Below are 19597 nucleotides of genomic sequence, written 5' to 3'. Positions count from 1 at the left end.
ATAAAAGCCTATACTGTTTAAAAGCCAGTAATTTACTGCCTTACCCTTTTTCTGCATATGCTCAGTTGCTCTCTATTTTTGGAACTGAACCAAAAATATAGAGGCCAATCTGCTGACAGTCTAAAGATTTACTGCTGTTCAGGGACTCTGGGCTTCAGCAAAATGAAAACCTCCAACAAGAAGAAACAGGAGCAATGATAGAGGCAATTTATAGCACGCATTTATCTTGATAGTATAATTATTAATCTGGAATGTATGTTCTTTGCTAAAGAACATTTTTTTATCAAGTTGTAATAGGTAAAGTTCCCATTTAAAGGAATCCAATACAGAAATAAATATGTAGGCTGTTATTGCTTTTCTTATGAAAATGCTAGCTGATCGGTTGTCAGACAGATCCAAAAGCTTCAGTTCTTGCTTATGACAATGCTAGTTGATTATGCTGTCTGAACAAAACACTTCAGTACTTTCCAAGACTCTGTCCTGAAACAAGCAAGCAGATCAGGAGTTCTGACGTGGCTCTTCATATTCTAGGTCTGTGGCTCAAAAGTGACAGCCAGGCAGACCGAGTATCCAAAAGTCAGAAATGATAGCTAGCTTCCAAACATTGTTCAAAGGAGAATGTTATGAAGTATTCAGTTGCAACCACTGAGATGTGTAAAGAGCAGTTACATGCAGTATCAGCCAATCAAATTTTAGTTTTGGTAGATTATTGCATTGAGTTAAAGAGTATCTAAGCCCAAAAAAACAAAAGTGTAATATATTGCAGCTTACTAGTCTTAAAGTGGGCTAGCTGCATTATATTTATTTTTTCAAACATTTTTCATGTTTTTTTTTTACATGTTAGTCCTGAAAAAAAAGGGTTTTGTCCTTTCATGTTTGTGCCCTATTTCTCCATTTTATCTATGGGGACAGCCATGGTTGTCACACAGGCTGGACATCAAAGATGTCTGCCTTTGTTCATCCCCATTATATTACAAGATGGATAGGACCGGCTGTTCACATACTAAAGATAAGGCTCTTTGTGCTTTCTTGTAAGCTCACAGGAAGTGACAAGGATACCACTTTTCTGGCAAGAGTTATTTCTTTAAGGTACTTACTTTATATAGTACCATCAATTTTCACAGCGCTTTACATATATATTGTATATTCACATCAGTCCCTGACCTTAGGGATCTTACAATCTAAGGTCCTTAACTCACATTCATAAATATGCATACCAGGGCAAGTTTAGTCAGGAGCCAATTAACCTGCAAGCTTGTCTTTGGGGTGTGGGAGGAAACTCACGCAGGCAAAGGGGGAACATACAATCTCCAGACAGGTAGTGCCGTGGTTGGGATTCAAACCAGTGACCCTAATGCTGCTAGGCAGGGGTGCTAACCACTGCTGCCTGTCAGGTAATTTCTGTGCTTGCTAAAAATATTGGTGGCCTGAAAGGTGAAAATGAATTGAGCCACCACATCTAAGGACTGGTAGGCTGAAATATATACAATTTTTGTTTTTGGGTTTAGGAACACTTCAAATAAACACCTTATTGTATAAATATAGACACTGTGTTTGTGTGTACATGTGTCCGAGCTTAATTCTTGCCACTTAAATATAAAAACAATTGTATTTTAGGTTTAGTGGTTGTTTGGATTGATAAAATTTGCAAGCAGTTCACAAATTTCTTTTTTTACTCATTAATTTTTATTTCAGTTGAATTGCAGCAGCTCCAAAAACAGACATTCAGTCATTTGACTATATTTTGCTTTACAGATGATTCATTTTTTCCTTTTTATTTCAAGCATGATGCATTTCAGTTATTGGTTACTTTAAGCTCATAGATTTTCATACCCCATGACATTTTTTTCATATTAAACTGCAATTATTTTCTTCAAATTGTAAAACCACTGTCTTTGCCTCCTTTAAAATGCAATAATTTATCTTCTGACTGTGATTTGGCTTGGAAGTAGGGTCAAAAGATTGAGGTATTGATTTTGGCTCTCAAATTAACCATCTCCACATTCTGAAGCTGATGCCAGAAGCTGTTCTTCTGCCCCGTTCCATTTTCCATTGCTGCATGCTTTTCCGGCTTATGCAAATGCTTCACTGATAGATTTTTTTGTATTTAAAAATCTTTCTTTTGCTTCTAATAATTCACAACTGTCTTGTATATTAAATTATACTCGTGTAAAGTGGACACACTTTCTTTGCTGGTAAGCTTTTTAGCAGTGCTTTTTTGGCTAATCAGTTTTCTTTATATGATACATTTGATTTGTTTATGCATTGTTTTATTTTATTTGTGAACAAATCACATATAGAAACTGCTTTATGGTATAGATAGAATAATCCACATTGCAATGACTTCTAATGTTAGGTGTTTACTTTTTTTTACAAAGATAAGATCATTTTAAAAATGGCCATTTCATCTTATCTAAAGCCCAAACATTATCTTTATTTTTTTATTTATACAGATTTGGATAGAGAAAGAAAGAGGTAGACCCCCTGCCATGTTTATACTGTGGTTTGTGTCTCTGGTAGGGAGAGTCAATCCCTCTATTTGTCCTGTTGGTTCTTGACACTGGGACTAGTCCTTTTGTGTCTACAGAACATGTAATCTCCCCAGTGGGACAGAAATGACAACAGACTAATGGGTGTTTTAGCTATCCCTACTCTATCCAAAGTGAAGAAAAATTATTTTTGGCCTTCGATATATGTTAAAGGGAACAGAATCATTACCTTAATAGAATCTACCCTATAGCTCTGAAGGCTATCACTGGATAGGAAGCGATGCTAACTTCTGCCGCATCACGCAAGGTGTCATGGCCTGCCCTGGAATTAGTGCTTAAAGCCAATATCCATGTTTTAATCAAAGTTAAATAGTTCCTTTGGACCAGCTTGGGTAAGGTGGGCAGATGACATGATCTTCAACTCCGCCATTCAAAGGAAGCTTTGTATTTATAGAATACAAAGCACCCTGCAAATGGTTGAGTAGTGCTCAGCCCGATTTGACTTTGTTCTGGGAGTGGGACTGGAAGTTTCCAGAATACAGAGCTGTACACTGTATGTAGCTGAAACTACCTACAGTTTATACAACAGACATATCTAGTACTGAAGGTAATAGTTTGTTTTGGACCAACTTGATTCAATTGATTTAACCTTCATTAAGACAAGAGAGATCAGCTTTAATCCATCCTGACAGGTTCACTTTAAATGCAATTTAGCAGATTTGTGTAATCTGCATGAAAAATATTAGTGACTGATTCATCAAGCTCACATTATTTCCTCTCATGATTACTGATTCATACTTTTTTTTTCTTGCAGTCTTTTGGCACTTTTAGAGTTCACAAATTGTTTGGCAGCTGGTTCACTAAAATTTCCAGAATCCACAAATATTCTCCTAAGGCTGTAGCTAAAAATAACTGAATGGGCTGAATTTACTAACTGATTAAAACAAATTGCATTCAGTTGTGCAATCAGTCAACCACCTTCTGGTTTTGTAGATATTTGCTTAGTATCTGCCATGCAATGTGCAAAGTGTGACTGACATCATCCAGTTGAAAATCAGTATCTTCAGTTCTGAATAATCTGAAACGTGTGTGGTTATGTAGTTTACTGCATGACACTTTTTACACTTTATCTCATGTGCCCTTGATATTAGTTGTCTTCACTGCATGGCGGTCATACTCAGCTAGCGCAAGTAATAGGATTTCTTTGAAACCTTTGAGGAGCAATCCAGTCAATGCACACAATAGCATTCAATTATCATGAATTAAAGCTGAACTTCAAACAGATATATAAAAAGCACAATAATGTAGCTCTGTATTCATTAAATAGATGTTTTATATATATATATATATATATATAAAAACATTAAACTGTTGTAACAGCATGAATATTACATGGTCCCTGTAAACAGCCCAGCATGGGAGAGGGTAAAAATTAATAATAATATTATTATTATTATTATAACACAGAATTTATATAGCGCCAACAGTTTACGCAGCGCTTTACAACATAGGGCAGACAGTATAATTACAATACAGTTTAATACAGTAGGATTTGGAAGGCCCTGCTTATTAGAGCTTACAATCTAAGAGTGAGGGTCAAGAGATACAAAAGGTAATAACTGTGGGGGATGCGGGGATGACTGTGGGGATCAGTTGTGCTGCTATGCTCATATGCTAACATAGAGCATGCTGATAGGTGGAGAAAGAGTGACATAGATTTGAGCCTATTGTTGCTTCTCCTTCACTGGCTAGTAGTCATAGGCAGGGTGCAGGAACATCTAGTTGTAATACTTAACTGTAGCAGGGAGAAATCAGGTCGTCTACCCTGTCAAACAGGGATGGATGTGTAAAAATACAAATCCTTAGCAGGTAAAACCTATTCAATTAGAGAAGAGAGACAGCAGCGCCACTCTAAGTGTAGACGGTTAAAATCAGGCAGATTTGATGGTAAAATTGCAGTCACATAGATAAGTAACAGGTAGACATGTCAAGGGATGGAGGTCCAGTGGGAGCATCAGGTCCTTTGGCTGTGCTCTGGGTGTTTCCCCGCCGCTCCGGTGGTGTCCAGGGCTTGGGGAATAGCAGAGGGGCGCAGGGAGGCTTGCAGGGATGATATCACTGCATGGACCGGGTTTCCAAGATGGCACACGTTCAGAGCATGCTCACTCCTTCATCAGGCCGATCCGGCAGCCATCTTAGTGTGGGCTTATATGGGCCCACATAAGCCCACACTAAGATGGCTGCTACTCCCTGAGCCCTGGACACCACCGGAGTGGCGGGAAAACACCCAGAGCGTGGCCAAAGGACCTGATGCTCCCACTGGACCTCCATCACTTGACATGCCTACCTGTTACCTATCAATGTGAGTGCAATTTTACCATTAAATCTGCCTGATTTTAACCATCTACACTTAGAGTGGTGCTGCTGTCTCTCTTCTATACCTGCATTAGGAGTATCTGCAAGCTCGTACAGCTGGCTGCCTTCTCGGACAAGTCCATACTACTACAAGCCCCCCACTACAGATGGACTTGGACACCAACTCCACATGGACCTTCTACTAACCCCCAATGCTGATGGTCCATCCCCAAACGCACACAGGGTAGATGTGTCTTAGCGCTCCCTTCCTCCAAAACCTATTCAATATATGTACAGTATTTATCTGTCTTCCTGGAGTTCAGTTTTAGATCCAAACTGGTAATGTTCACCTTATGTTTGTATTGCTGGGGAATTTTAAGGAAACCCTATCAGTGCTGCTTTAAATGTCTTTTTACAAGGAGAACCCAAGTTCATGCATACTACTTGCCCTTTGTGCATATGCACTACATTTCGTAAGTAAATTCAGCCCAAAGTGTAATCAAGTTTAAGTTTATTCATATTAACATTTAGTCATATAACCAATATGCATTATACAAATAATTACTGCTATACATACAGTATAAAAATTAAACATATAAAACAATATTAAAAAATCCAGTGCATGTTTGGACATCCTTTAATCTTTATTAGGTGTTCCCTGACAATGACTCTGTTAAAATATCAGCATTAAATTGCAATACTAAAAATACCTTTTATGAATAATTCCAGACCCTGGTACTTATTAATTTATGATTTATATTTTTTCAGTGTTACTTATGGATCTTTATCTCCCTTATCATATATTACTTTGACTCACAGGCTGGTCTCCCTCCCTAACTTCTTTACTAACGAGTGGTGGACCTGTTCCCCTGGGAGACAGGTCCACCCTTCTTCACCAAGCTGCTGCCCAGGGAAATGTCACTTTATTGTCAATGCTGCTTAATGAAGAAGGACTGGATATAAATAACTTATGTAAAGATGGCTATACTGCCTTGTATTCTGCTGCTGCCAATGGACATACAGGTAAGATATCAAATATTGGTGTTTGTATTTCTTCTTAGTTAATGTAGTGCTAGCTTTCAATTCTGATTTAGTCCCCTTTATTGTCTGAAATATGCACATTTTTTTCATGGTTCTAAACATATTTTATGTGTTGTGTTCGAGTTGTGTAACATCTAATAGAACTGACTGGAAAAGACATTTCTGGGTCAAGCATGCAGCTATTGTAGTTGAGATGGAAAGCAAGGAGCCCTTTCATGTTATGAGGATACCAATGTGAATAGTTTATGTGCCAAGTTGATACCAGTGGGGAAAAGGTGCAACTTAGAGACTGTATGATGGTAAAATAGGTGCTTTCTTCCCACCTGTGTATACTATAGGAAGGGGTAGACAAAGATTTTACAGACTGCCATACACCAATCGCATGATCATTATTAAGTCTTGCTGATGATCTCTTTTCCCTCTTTGCTCCCACTGTTCTTGAATTTAGTATTAGGCTTTTAGTGACTTCATTGATGAATTTATAGGATCCATATATTGAGAAACATTGTGAGGAGGAGATTTCTGGAGCAGTTTAGAAAATGTACAGCCCCCAGCTGCATAAAGCTTCAGTTGTCAATTTTGCTAAAAATCGTGAAACAGATTTCAGTAGTACACAGCCTTGTTAAGATGCTTTGCATAAGGCTTAAGGACAAATAGCCATGCATATATGCACACAATGAGACCACTGCTTATAGTCAATGAACCATTTAAGCAGATAGTTGGAGGCAGTTCTCTGAGAGAGGTTTAATGGAGATGGTGCTTAGACAGCCTCCCAAAATCCTTTCGAAGGTTGCAGGTAGCTAGTGGGTGGGAGGTATTGGCTGAGAAGAGCTTCGGCTCTCCTTGTTTGTATTTTTTAATTTTTGTTTATTTTTGAGCATGTTAGCAGTTCTGTTTGTTGTGTTGTTGCCCACTTCTCAATTTATTACTTGAGTAGGTCCAATGATTTAAAGTCTTGTACTGTAGGATTAGGATAATAGGGATTTTGACTTACTTGTAAATTCCATATCTTGGAGTATAGTACAGGGCTGTGACTTCTCCCTTCTCTGTCTTGATCACTGCTTATTGCTTCCTAGAAGACTGGAGTCTCATGGAGTGGGCGAGTTTATATGGTTCATCAGTGCACCAGAAAATGCTATGTAAATGCATCTAAAATTGGATATGCCTCACTGTTAACAATGCAGTACAACACAGAGAACGTATATGAACGGCCGGATTGGTCTCAATATATTTTTGTGACACATGTTTTTATGTTACAAAATGCACATAAAAATGACAAGGTGTGAACCACGCCTAAATGCTTAAAGCATAAGTTTTACCTAAAACAAAAAAGTACACAAGGGACATTAGTTATCTTCACTGAGAAACTGTATGTGCCTTGTGCTGCTGTGCTGTTCCTTGAACAATAGCTTCCTCCTTCAATGTCCACCCATGCTAACATAATCTTTCAGTGCTGCAGTGATTAATAACAGGCTGTCCCAGGTACTAATCAAGGGTGCAAAACTATGCCCACCTTTCTTGCCCAGCTCATCCATTTCTAGAAGATGGTACTACAGCTTTTGTGAATAAAACATGACCTATGAATGGCCAATGAGTGAAAGGCCCACCCTTCTATTCATAGATCATGCTTTATTCATAGAAGGTGTGTAATGCCCCTTGTGCTGATAATTTTTGTTTTAGGTAAACTTAGGCTTTAACAGTTTTCTGCCAGCAGTTTCCCTAAGAACTACCTGTGCCTAATTAAGGCAAGCAGTTGCACCATTGTCGGCAATATAGAAGATGCAGGTAGTTCTTTCTACTGCCACTTTAAAGAGGAACTAAACCATCCTATCTTTTTCAGCCAAGGAAGTTGCCATTTTAGCCTCTTTTTGATCTGCAGCTCCCATGGTGCTGCATATGTAATCAGTTATGACTCCAGCCATTTGATGGTTTGACAGTTTGGTTGAGAACACAATCAAATATGGCAGATAGCATTCCCGGCATGCTGGGAATTTAATTGTTTTTTGAAACTGTTAAATTAATAGGTTAAGTTGTGGGTTACACACTATGAGCAAATCAGGCAAATGATCGTCCAATTTCCAAGGTGCATATCGTGATATAACCGACAATGGTATTAACTGGTACAAAAATTCCCAAACAACAAAGTCAAATGTTCTTTTCGATTTCGATGTTCGTTCCCACCTTCTTCTGGGTCGTTCTTTGCTTCTGATCATGGACATTTTTTTTCTATTCAATTATTTCCATGCATTTAATATACACATTGAGCAAAAATCGTATGTTATGTTCACATAAAATAAACATTTTCTGGCTTGCACGTTTTTTTTTTCTTTTTCGGTTAAAAGAGCTATACTAACGATCAGACAATCAACTGATTGTTCCTTGTGCGGAATTTTTCTTCTGATTTTCTTATAGTGTGTACCCAGGTTTATGCCTTAAAAATCTGATGCTATGGCTGCAACAAATTCCTAAAGAATGGCAGTTCTCAGATTAGAAAACTTGGTAATTAAGGCCAGCTCTGAGATGTTCCATGTTTGTGCTGGGAAACTGTCATGTATGTGAGAGCTTCCAGCACAGAGCTATTTCCACATCCTCATTTAGCTGTTGTCTGACAGATTATCCAAGCAAAAGCTAAATGTAAACAAAAGGGCCAGGAAAACAGCTGATGTCATTCTCCAAATATGGGCAATGTCTATATTTGGAAAATTACTTCTCACTGGGTGGGCAGAGAGACTAGTTCCCCATCGAGTCCAATCTACTTTTGATTGACAGTGCGCGGCAGTGGGCCGATTTGAAAGCCGTTATTGGACTGAATTGCTGCTATGGTCAAAAGTGAATTGGACCTGATGGGGAACTAGTCTCTTAGTTCCCCATCAAGCTCAGCCCACCCCTAGTATAGAGCTTCTTGGCAATGTGCCTGACTGTGTTATAGGCACAGTGACCGAGGAGTAGTGTGTGCATTGAGGAAGGAGTGTTCGCTTCCCCAGTGCAGACATGGACACATTCATGGAGCTGGCTGGGACACTTAGTGTTGTGCCCCAACAGAATTGTAGAGGGTGTCTACAACACCCTTTATGAATTCCCCTGTTGGTGTTCAAATGTAGTTTACAACTGATGACATATCTGCCAGCACAGTACAGACCGGGTTAATTATTATATATAAACACCACTCCCCAGCCGCTCAGAAACAAAGAGAACCAGTAGGATTTTACATTGCTGGAATATGCAGAAAAAAAGCATCTTGAAAGGTAAGCTTATTTTTATTAAGTTATGCTGTGTCAATGACGACATGTAACAGATAAGTAGCTGTTATTCCAATTTGTGATCAAAAGTTTAAATACACTACAAGCAATCTAGTATAAGATGGTTTCTAAATGTTTACTTACTGTATCTTTCTATTCTATTTTAATCTTAAAGTGGAACTAAACGCTTCTATTCTTTACAGCCAAGGAAACTGCCATCTTAGCTTTGTTTGATCCGCAGTTGCTATGGTGCTGAACGTGTGATCAGTTATGACCTCAGCCATTTGATTGCTTAACAGTTCAGTTGAGAGCACAGGCACCTGTGACAGCTATCATTCATAACATGTAACTGAAACAATTAAATTGTTGGGTTTAGTTCCACTTTAATTAAGGTAGAAGCTGTAAAATATTTATTGGTCTTAACTACAAGCTTTTATAACACATTTCTTTGTAAATTGTATTCTACCATTTTCTCACCCTCTATTTTTGTTCCCATGCAGACTGTGTAAAGTTGCTGCTGATGTCAGGAGCTCAAGTAGACGCTACTGTTTCAAATGGCTTTACAGCCTTATGTGCAGCAGCTGCTCAGGGACATGCAAAGTAAGAGACCTAATATTCAGAATTATTTTACAACACTTAACAGTCTTATTGGAGATATATTTTTCAATGGCCCACTAGAGTCTAAGACACGGTATATTAGGTTATGCAGAAACTGGAGACAGCCTCATTGCATTAGTCTAGATAGGTAATAGTCATATTCCGCTATCTGTTGATGTTGGTAACATCTCCTACAGGGACATCGCTATAAATGTGTATCGAAAACCAGGGGGCTAATACAATTCATCTGACTATCTATAAACAACATTGCAGAGAAAACTGTTCATGGATTGATGACTCATTTATTTTCTGCTATAACTAAACTAAATTACTTTAACTATAAGTTACTATAACTATATAGAAAACAAATATAAATAAGTACTGAAGCATTGGTCATGTGGCCCCTGCCAAAGGGGCTTAACTCACTATCTTTCAGACACATCAAACCAATCAGCAACTCTGTCTCAACAATGAACCCCTTCTTTAGCTGAAATCATGTCACCTAAAGAGTAACTCCCACTTTTATTGAAAAGAAACAAAAGCAAACTAACTAACAATTCCCTCTGGTTGATCAATGTGCATTGCATGGGTTTTTACCTTGTAGAAGATTCCTACTTGTTTCTGTTCTGAAGATGGAGGAACTGGTTCATTATAATCAGCTGGTGTTCTGATGAGAAAATCTGCAGTGTTTGCAACACTTTTGAACTAATTAACCCTTAGGCCCCTTTCAGATTGAGCAGAATGCATCCTGATTAACAGAGGATCCACTCACAACAGGGGATCCCCTGGTGAGCAGAGCAGAGAAGATGGACAACACATCTGTGTCTGCTCAATTTTTTTAAAAAATTTGGAAAACCATTTATCATTTTCCTTCCAATTCACAATTATGTGCCTCTGTGTGTTGGTCTATCACACAAAACCCCAATAAAATTTACGTTTTTGGTTTTAACATGACAAAATGTGGAAAATTTCAAAGGGTATGAATACTTTTTCAAGGCACTGTATCTATGATTTCGAAAAATACTCTACCTAACAAAAATTATTGGCCTATGAAATTCTATGTATTCTGACATTTTCGTGTTCCAGTTTTCTGACCTGAATCGGCCAGTTTAAATTGCAGGTATGGGCATAAAAGATGCATAACAAAACATAAGTACGTGCATATATTGATATGCTGAATTTGTTTATTAATTTCCCTAGAATTTTGACTTCAGTAAACTGTTGCAAATTAAGGGGGTCTGCCTGTTATGGCCCCACAAACATTATTATCAGGTTTGTTCAATGCAGCAGTTCAAATGGCAATGATTTTAAAGGTACGGTAACCCATTGCAAATTTTATTTCAGGGTAGGAAAACCGATTAGTGTGATTCCATGCTATAAAATGAAAAAAAAGTGATTTATAAATTATAAAGAAAAGTCTTAACTTCGATGGTAACTTCATTTTTGTTGATTAACCTCCTTGGCGGTATTCCCGAGTGTAGCTCGGGGTAACATTTCAGTACCAAAAACGGTAACCCCGAGCTACACTCGGGAATACCATGCGGCGCTGCTCCGGCATGTGTTCTTCACTTACCTTACCCTGCGCTCCCACGATGTGTCCCCTGCAGTGTCCCCGGCCATCTCCTCCGGCCGATGCCGGCATCCGGCTTCTGTGTCCTGTCCCTGTGACGTCGGGACGTACGGGCGCCGCCGCCGCCGGTGGCGGGAAATTTAAAAATTTTAAAAAATGTCATTTTTTTTTTTTTTCATTTTACACAGTAAAACATTGCTGTTTCAACCTATTTCACATACATATTGTCCCTAGTGCTTTGTCCTGCGCCCTGCCTGCATTTTGTCTGTTCTTTCTGCCTGGAAACTGAGAAATGTCCATGGCGTCCAAAAAGTGTCCCTTTAGGTCAAAAGCGGTTTAGATCAGCTAGAGAACAGCGATAGTAAATCAGAACCACTTACAGAATTGAGTGATAATGATTCGTGGGGGAAATTCGTCATCAGACACTGAAAACGATTTTGCGACTGAGCTCAGCAATGTGCGAACTTGGCGCTCTATTTCACATTTCAGTGTTTTTGGTTTGATTATATTATTGAATTAAATTTTTTATTATTTTTATATTATTTTTATGATTATTTATTAAATTATAATTTATGATTTTGTGTTTCAAATTTTATCATACCCGGGATGTTTACTAGACTCTTGTTCGGACAGATTTCAGTGAGTTTTTCCTAAAAATTACAGCCTACAATAAAAAAAATACATATTTCCATGCAAAAAAATGGTACCGCTTTCAGCACCAAAAATCTGAAATAATCATACCGCCAGGGAGGTTAAAAAATATAGCAAATTAAAAAAAATATAGCCTATAAAACATATTGTAATTTATTGTTCCTAAAAATTACCTTTCCATTTCAATCTGCAGCATTGTAATTTTCTGTAAAATTGTAGAATTCACTATGGCAACCTGGATGCCTTCTGTACACTGGCACTGTATAACATTAGAGTTTTCTACATTTAAGCACATTTGAAACTCAACCAGATAGGCTTACTTTTTAACCTTTTTTATGACTTTTAACACTGTACTACTATAAATGACAAGTGTATTGGCATTCTGTTAATAGTATACTGAATGTGGACCATAAAAATGTTTGTTGTTAACTTTTTTGCCCTCAGGTGTGCAGAAATGTTGCTTGCATACAATGCTGATATTAATTATGCTGATGGAGGAAAATCCCCTTTATACCTGGCTAGTACAAATGGACATTTTGAATTAGTTAAACTTTTGCTGGACTCTGAAGCTGATCGGAGTATTGAAACCAATGTAAGTATACCTCAAGCTGCTTACATATGAAAAAGGGTCCCCTACTGCATAGGTTTTTGTTGTGCTTATGGGCCTTTTTAATAAAGTTACAAAAAGGGCATATTGTTTGAAATTCCAGGGCTAAAGCTGGCCATACACTAGTAGATTTTTCCAACAAATGTTAATAAAAACATTTGTATGAACATACGTATAAAAATTCTCAGTATATTTGATGACTTGACAAATGTTGTAACACTAATGATACCCTTATTTTGTTTAAATATTCCATATGCATTAGGTATTTAATGGCCCTGTGATCTATTTTTTTTTTTCCTGAAATAGTTTTTTACTGTTTTTCTGCCTTCTTGTAATGTCTTCCGGAAGCTCCCGAACTTCTTCTTCTGCTCACTTCTGTTTGAAACAAACCACACATGTTAGTTGTGTTCATGTCCACTGCTCTATGCACATTACACATCCCTTGGTCCCTAGCCCATCTCATGAGTGAAAAAGTGGGGGGTGGTTATGCTCCTATTTACAGTGGAACCATAGAGAATAAATGTAGCCACCCTCTAACAGGAAGCTGGATCACAAAAAAAGGAGTTTGATTTGCCCTCATTTGCATTCCTGATGACACTGGTATGAGAACAAGAGGATCACCCTAACAGAGAATTAATAACAAGGGGAGCAGTACAAGCCAGACAGTGGTTCTAACCCCTCACTGCTTTATCCAAATAAAAAGAATGTTTTGCCTTTAGTTACACCTTACACATTTCATTAGCATGTTGATGGGGGGGGGAAGGGAAACAGGGAAGGCAAAATATAAGCACATGAAACTTCAGCTTTAAACTAAATATTCATAAAATTGGACTTCACTCTCGCACTGTCCAGCACACTCTCAGAGGGCTTCCCTGAGGAGACCCAGTGTCCATGAGCCTGTCATTCTAGAGATGATAGCCATTTTGTTTTAGAGTGTTTTCAGGGAGAGGGAACTCCACCAAACCTAAATGAGATAAATATCCTCATTTGTTATCTCGTCTGAAGAAGTGGGCTACAGTGGGGAAAATAATTATTTGATCCCCTGCAGATTTTGTACGTTTGCCCACTTACAAAGAAATGAAGGGTCTTTAATTTTTATTATAGGTGTATTTCAAATGATAGAAACAGAATATCAACCAAAAATCCAGAAAAAACACAGGATACAAATGTTATAAATTGAGTTGCAGTTCAGTGAGTAAAATAAGTATTTGATCCCCTACCAACCAACAATTCTGGCTCTCACAGACTGGCTATGTGCTCATAGGGTGCACAAATTAGTCCTGTCAATTTAAGAAGGTGCTCATAACAACAACTTACATTGTATAAACGCTTGTGAACTGCTGAGACTATGAAAGAGGTCTGACTACCAAGTAATATATGGACCTAGGAATGGATTTCCACCCAAAGATCTACAAAGCCTCTAGGTTTCAGGACCAAGAACAGGACTTATTAGGATTGTGAGAAAACCAAAATAATTTGTTTTCTATATATCATTATTAAACCCTGGACCCCCTCACCATATGTCAAAAACCTTGGTGATGCTCGCACACTGTCCTAGCCAATGTGTCACAAAAACACTGTTTAGAGATAAATGTAGAAGTATCTCTAACTATTTAACCAAATACTGCATATCTCTACTGATGGTGGGCTGGACCTCAATGCTGCAGAGCAGTAGTCTGCAAACTGCGGCCTGTGGGCCGGAAGGCGACCCTTTGCTTGCCTTTACCCAGCCCTTGAGGCAATTATTCCTGTCACTGACACAAGCAATAGGGGCACTATTCCTTCTAGTGACCCCAACAATGGGGCATAATTCCTACCACTGACATCAACAATGGGGCATCATTCCTGCCAATGACACCAACAGTGGTGAACTATTTCTTCCACTGACACCAACTATGGGGTATAATTCCTCCCACTGACATCAACAATTGGACATTATTCCTCACAATGACACCAACGATATGGCAACAAACCTCCCACTGACACCAACGTTGGGGCACTATTCCTCCCACTGACACTAACAGCGGGGCCCTGTTTCTCCCACTGACACCAACAGTGGGGCAGTATTCCTTCTACTGACACAAATTACTTCTAACCCTATTACCAAAGATGGGACATTGTCTATTCCCACTGAGCACAATCTGCCCCCCCTAAAGTCTGAAAGATAGTAAACTGGCTGTTTGTTTAGAAAGTTTGGAGACCCCTGCTGCAGAGAATATCACCATGCAATGCTGTATTGCCATTCTCTACAGCATTTTCCTTTGAGCCTAGGGCTGCTTGAAGACATACCCCCATGGTGAACTAAACTCATAGAAAGTGTTTTTCAACTAAATTGAATTCATGGGTTTGATATACTTTCTTTGCCCCTGAGAGAAAGTGACTTTTGATACCAATAAATTCTAATTAATTTCATGAATATTTGTTTGGAACTAAAAGAATGAATGTGGGTATGTTGAAAATAGTTTCCATATAAACCCATTATCTTTGTCTGTGCTGTATGGACCAATACTGTTCAGACTGAGAGAACTGAAATTCCTTCAGATTGCATCTGAAAGTTTGTTTGATGAAACAGAGGCATATTCAATTTTGCAAGCAAAGTATTACCAGTTCCTCATTATTGCTAATATTGTCTGCTAATTTGAAGTTGTCCCGTGTGATATATTCAGTGCTTTATGCTTTGTTTAAATTTAAAAGAATGGTTGGACACCAGTTCATGCTGCTGCAGATTCTGGAAACAGCGACTGTCTGAAACTTCTAATGTATTATGCAAGTCACTTTGATACCAGTGAAGAGATTGATCTGAAGAACAATGACAGCTGTAACCCCAGACCTGTTATTTCTGCAACTATTCTCAATAGTACAGACAGTGAAGGATGGACAGCCGCTCATATAGCTGCATCAAGAGGATTCAAGGTAGTTTTTAAAGATTATCTAAATTAACAGGAGTGTATGATAACTGGAAATATTTGGAGGATGTTACATTTACAGATGATGATAAGGATTGATAACCGTGTGCTGCCTTTGATTAAATAACAGGCATTAAGTCAGCTCGCTGCGTTTTTATGTATGTACAGTATATGGCTGAGGGATGATTACAGATGAGGTGATATGACTACCTTGTATAAATACATAAATGGTACACAGAGTAAACTCAGTAGACTGCTAAATTTAAGGTCACCACAAAAGACACAGGAGCACATTGTGTCTGTAGCTTCTCCCTAAGCCGAAGCCCAATTTATGGTCGTTCCTATGGATGCCTACAGCACAACACTGAAGACACCACTCCCTCATTCTGCAGCTTTGCCATCTAATCTTCCAGCCCTGTGCCTCATGCACTCTACCCCTCTCTATTTTCCCCAGGGGAAAGACTGAGCTAGACACACCTGTTAGCTGACCATTATTCTGAGGAGAGAGAATGGCATAGTAGCTGGTGCCCCCTCTCCTCTGTGTGCCCGTCAATCAGACCTAATTATAGATTAGTCTCCTTGTTAGTGGCATGGTCAGTCAGTGATGGGTTAAGGGGGCTTACTGGCAACCATGCTTGCTGAACAAGCCACTGCATAGCCCAGATGGGGCCAAGTGCTACCTGCTGTGGGCTCCCTGGGGGATTTAACACTCTTTTTATCTTTTGGTGATATCTTTTTTTAATAGATTCCTGCACCTAATTCTTATAGTAACATTTCCTAGCAACAGTCAGCACAGTTCCCGACCAAGTCAAAACATTAATGTCATTGTGGTTACATGATATTCTGTACCAGCAATCATTACAACACATACATTAGTTTAAAAAGAAATAGAGGCAGTTAAAGTTTTATCACATTTTTGTCATTGTATCAATGGACAATAAAACAATCAGAGCAGACTATTTGTTAAACAGTGTTCAAAATAATTTCTCTAAAAGCAATACAGTATAAAATTAGGTAACAAAATTACAATGTATCCAATGAATTATAGTTTAAATGAACTACCTCATACGGACACTGGTAAAATATGCCTCCTAATCTCAACCCCAGTAAAGAAATGGTTAAAGGCCTCAATATACATGAATAATTAGTGAAGCTATCGCTTTTCTGCATTCTCTGAAGACCTCTGCTCACTGTGCATGACAGATGCTGATGCTGCTCTACCCAGTGCTCTGTTTGATCACAGGTCTGTCAGGGTAAATCTTCCGAAGGTTTGACTCATGAGTGACAGTTGCATATATGTACAGTACATACCCTAAAGGTCTGCTAAATGTCAGGAATAGTAATTTGTAAACTTTTCAAGATGGTGGTTGGGTGGATTTGTATTGTCACCTAAAGCCTAATCAGAAAGTCACAGACTTAATGTATGAGCAAGTTAACAAAAACAAGTACTTGCTTCACACGTAATTACTATAATAATGACTTCCTGTGTGCTGGTATCCAGGGTTCAATTTCCTTTGTTCTCACTGATGACATCTCTATAGTTTCCTCTCAGTGGGGAAGTTAAAATAAGTCTCATCTGTGGTAATGGCTAATACCTCCAAAGTGCAGTGATCCATTCTTAAAGGCTTTTCATGTTTTTGTTAAATGCAGATCAATTGCCTTCAGCAATAATGACCCATATGAAATGTTTGTGTATCTCTCATTTCTATTTGCATATAAAAGATGGCAAGCAGAGTGCAACTAATCTGAAAACTGTATAGAAAGTATTGGCATGAAAGCTTTGCCTGCTTTTCATTAATTGTTGTAGGTGTTTACTCTACTCCACTTTCTATACTGTCACTCATCTATTGTTTCTAATGGTAGATTAGACATAAATGTTTTCTCTTAAGATGTATATTTAGATATATGTAGACATTTTTCACTAGTAACAGGTAAGGTTGGTCATAAACAGATAGGTAATGGATTGTAAAACATCAGACTGCAAAACTGCATTGGGAGGACCCACTACAATCTTCTCCTTACTTGAGGTGTTGGCTGTTAAGCCAGCCATAGATGGATTCAGTCTAGGCTGGTTCAGCAGGGAGATTCGATCCATCTATTGACAGGCTGATTGTACAAAAGTTGATCTATCGATCGACTTGAGTACAACCAGTCTGTCGGATTTTTAGCATTCGATTACTGCTTGCACCTATAGCTGCTAGCAGTAATGATTGTATTCTGCTGGCTGGGAAAGCTCCTCTTGCTCCTCTCACTGCAGCACGTATTCCCCCGTCAGCATTGACTGTGTTGATCAAATGTTTTTATTTCCTTCTACCTGTGGTGGAAGGAAAAAATTTGATTAAGCAATGGCTTACCTTAGCAACTGCAGTTCTGTAATCTTATTATCTCCATATGCAGTGATATCCTGACTTTATATGGTGTGGTGATTGAAGTGCTCATTATCAACGTAGAGAAGCTGCTATGTTTTAAGTGATTTCTGATTGAATGCTATGCTTGCATGGAATATGCCATGTGCAGGCATCATGAATCTAATAAAATAGTGGGCAGTTTGCGACCTCACTGGATCTCCAGGGTTCACTGCCATCTATGCCATTATATATCTAATGAACAAGATATAATATGCTTCCAGTGCTGAAAAGCACTTAAAGAATATCTAAGCCCAAGAATAACAATGCAATATATTGTATGTACCAGTAATTAGATGTGGTGACTACATTGTTGTTTTGGGGTTTTTTTTCATGCCAAGTACATTTTTTGCAAGTACAGAAAAATACCTGTTGTTGTTCTTGAAAGAAATCCATTGTCATTGTAACTGTTGTGCACTAAACTGAAATCCCAAACAATGCTATTAGCCTTCCCAATCCTCTTCTGTGGACTACAGAACACATCTATCCTTTGTTATGGAGACGACTGGAGGAAGAGGCGTTTGTAGTCTAAACCAGTAGAGTAGAATTAATGATAGCACACAACATTGCTCTTTCACAGATACAGTGCAGTGAGTGTTGTGGGTACAAATTTGTGTTAGGATATGTTTACGTTAGTGCGGTTTGGGAGCAGGGTGATTGCATGTGTGTTTTACATGCAGTTTTAGGCACAATCCCATTGGCTTCCATTAGATCATGCATTTTCTGAAAGAGCATCAAAGAAGCAGTGTGCAGGACTTTGATGCCCTTTCATGAAAACTAATACAAGTCAATGGGGTCACGCATATAATCACTCTACGCCTAAACTGCAGCACACTGGTGTGACCCTGGCCTTACAGGCAGGATCTCCTGGTGAAAACTGGTGTGACCTTGGCCTTACAGGCAGGACATCCTGGTGAAAGCAATGGAAAAAATCTTGAAAAAGAAAGCAATACGGCCATCATCTAAGCACTGGACTGGTATAATGCAATATAGTACATTTTTGTTTTTCATTTTTGTTACATTTTAACACATCTCGGCTTTTTTGCATGACCAAATGTTGCAGCTGATACTGGAATCTGCCTTGTTTATTCTGTCTGTGTATGGTCACCCTGTATTTTAAAAGTTAAGTTTACGTTTCATAACATGTTACATGTTATTCAGGGTGTAACATGTAACCCATAATAAGAAAAGCCGATCACTTGGTTATTTTATGATGCAAATCTTTATTGGCTACATATCAAAAGAAACACCGTGTAAATACACAGTGTCTTTTGATATGTAGCCAATAAAGATTTGCATTGGGGAGTATGAGAAGCCAGCTTTTCTTATTATGGAATAATTGCACTGGGGACGGAACATACCAGCCAGAGCACCAATCTTCAGCTATTGAACGTTGAATGTAACAGTTGAGCTGGGGTATGGTCTTTCCACTTGTAACATGCAACTAAATCAGTAACCCCCCTCACCCCTAAGCCTCTGTTGTGACAGAGTGCGGGGGATCTTCTCCCCACACCTGCTGACAATTTAAAAAGAGTGTGGCCACGTGGGGCTTCGCCCACCTGGCTGCGTCATTCATTCTGTGAGTGAATGAACTACAAATACTGTCAACCATTGTGGCTGATGGCTTGTAGTTCTCATTGAACCATGGGGGTGCTGGTGAGTGCGTTTGTAGTTCATTGATTCTTCCTACACTTTAGTAACTTGTGAAAACTGGTAGTTGAAAGCTGTAGTAGTTGC

General features: G+C 38.6%; 1 protein-coding gene across 3 annotated transcripts in view; it reads left to right on the top strand.

The window, feature by feature from the left end:
* The window catches only part of CTTNBP2 (cortactin binding protein 2), a 146197-nt gene that overhangs the window by 83189 nt on the left and 43411 nt on the right, over positions 1 to 19597 (top strand). For all 3 annotated transcript variants that reach the window (XR_016311998.1, XM_089672097.1, XM_089672098.1), the window contains exons 5-8: positions 5664 to 5867; positions 9625 to 9724; positions 12387 to 12534; positions 15244 to 15462. Coding sequence is in view for 2 of the 3 variants with exons in the window: in XM_089672097.1 (XP_089528223.1) it covers positions 5664 to 5867; positions 9625 to 9724; positions 12387 to 12534; positions 15244 to 15462 (671 nt within the window). In the remaining variant the exon portion in view is untranslated. The remainder of the gene's footprint in view (positions 1 to 5663; positions 5868 to 9624; positions 9725 to 12386; positions 12535 to 15243; positions 15463 to 19597) is intronic.

Source organism: Staurois parvus, unplaced genomic scaffold (genome assembly GCF_062004578.1).
Source record: "Staurois parvus isolate SC_StPar_1 unplaced genomic scaffold, SC_StPar_1.0 ptg000120l, whole genome shotgun sequence".
Classification (NCBI taxonomy): Eukaryota; Metazoa; Chordata; class Amphibia; order Anura; family Ranidae; genus Staurois; species Staurois parvus.
This window is presented reverse-complemented; position numbering and strand designations above follow the sequence as displayed.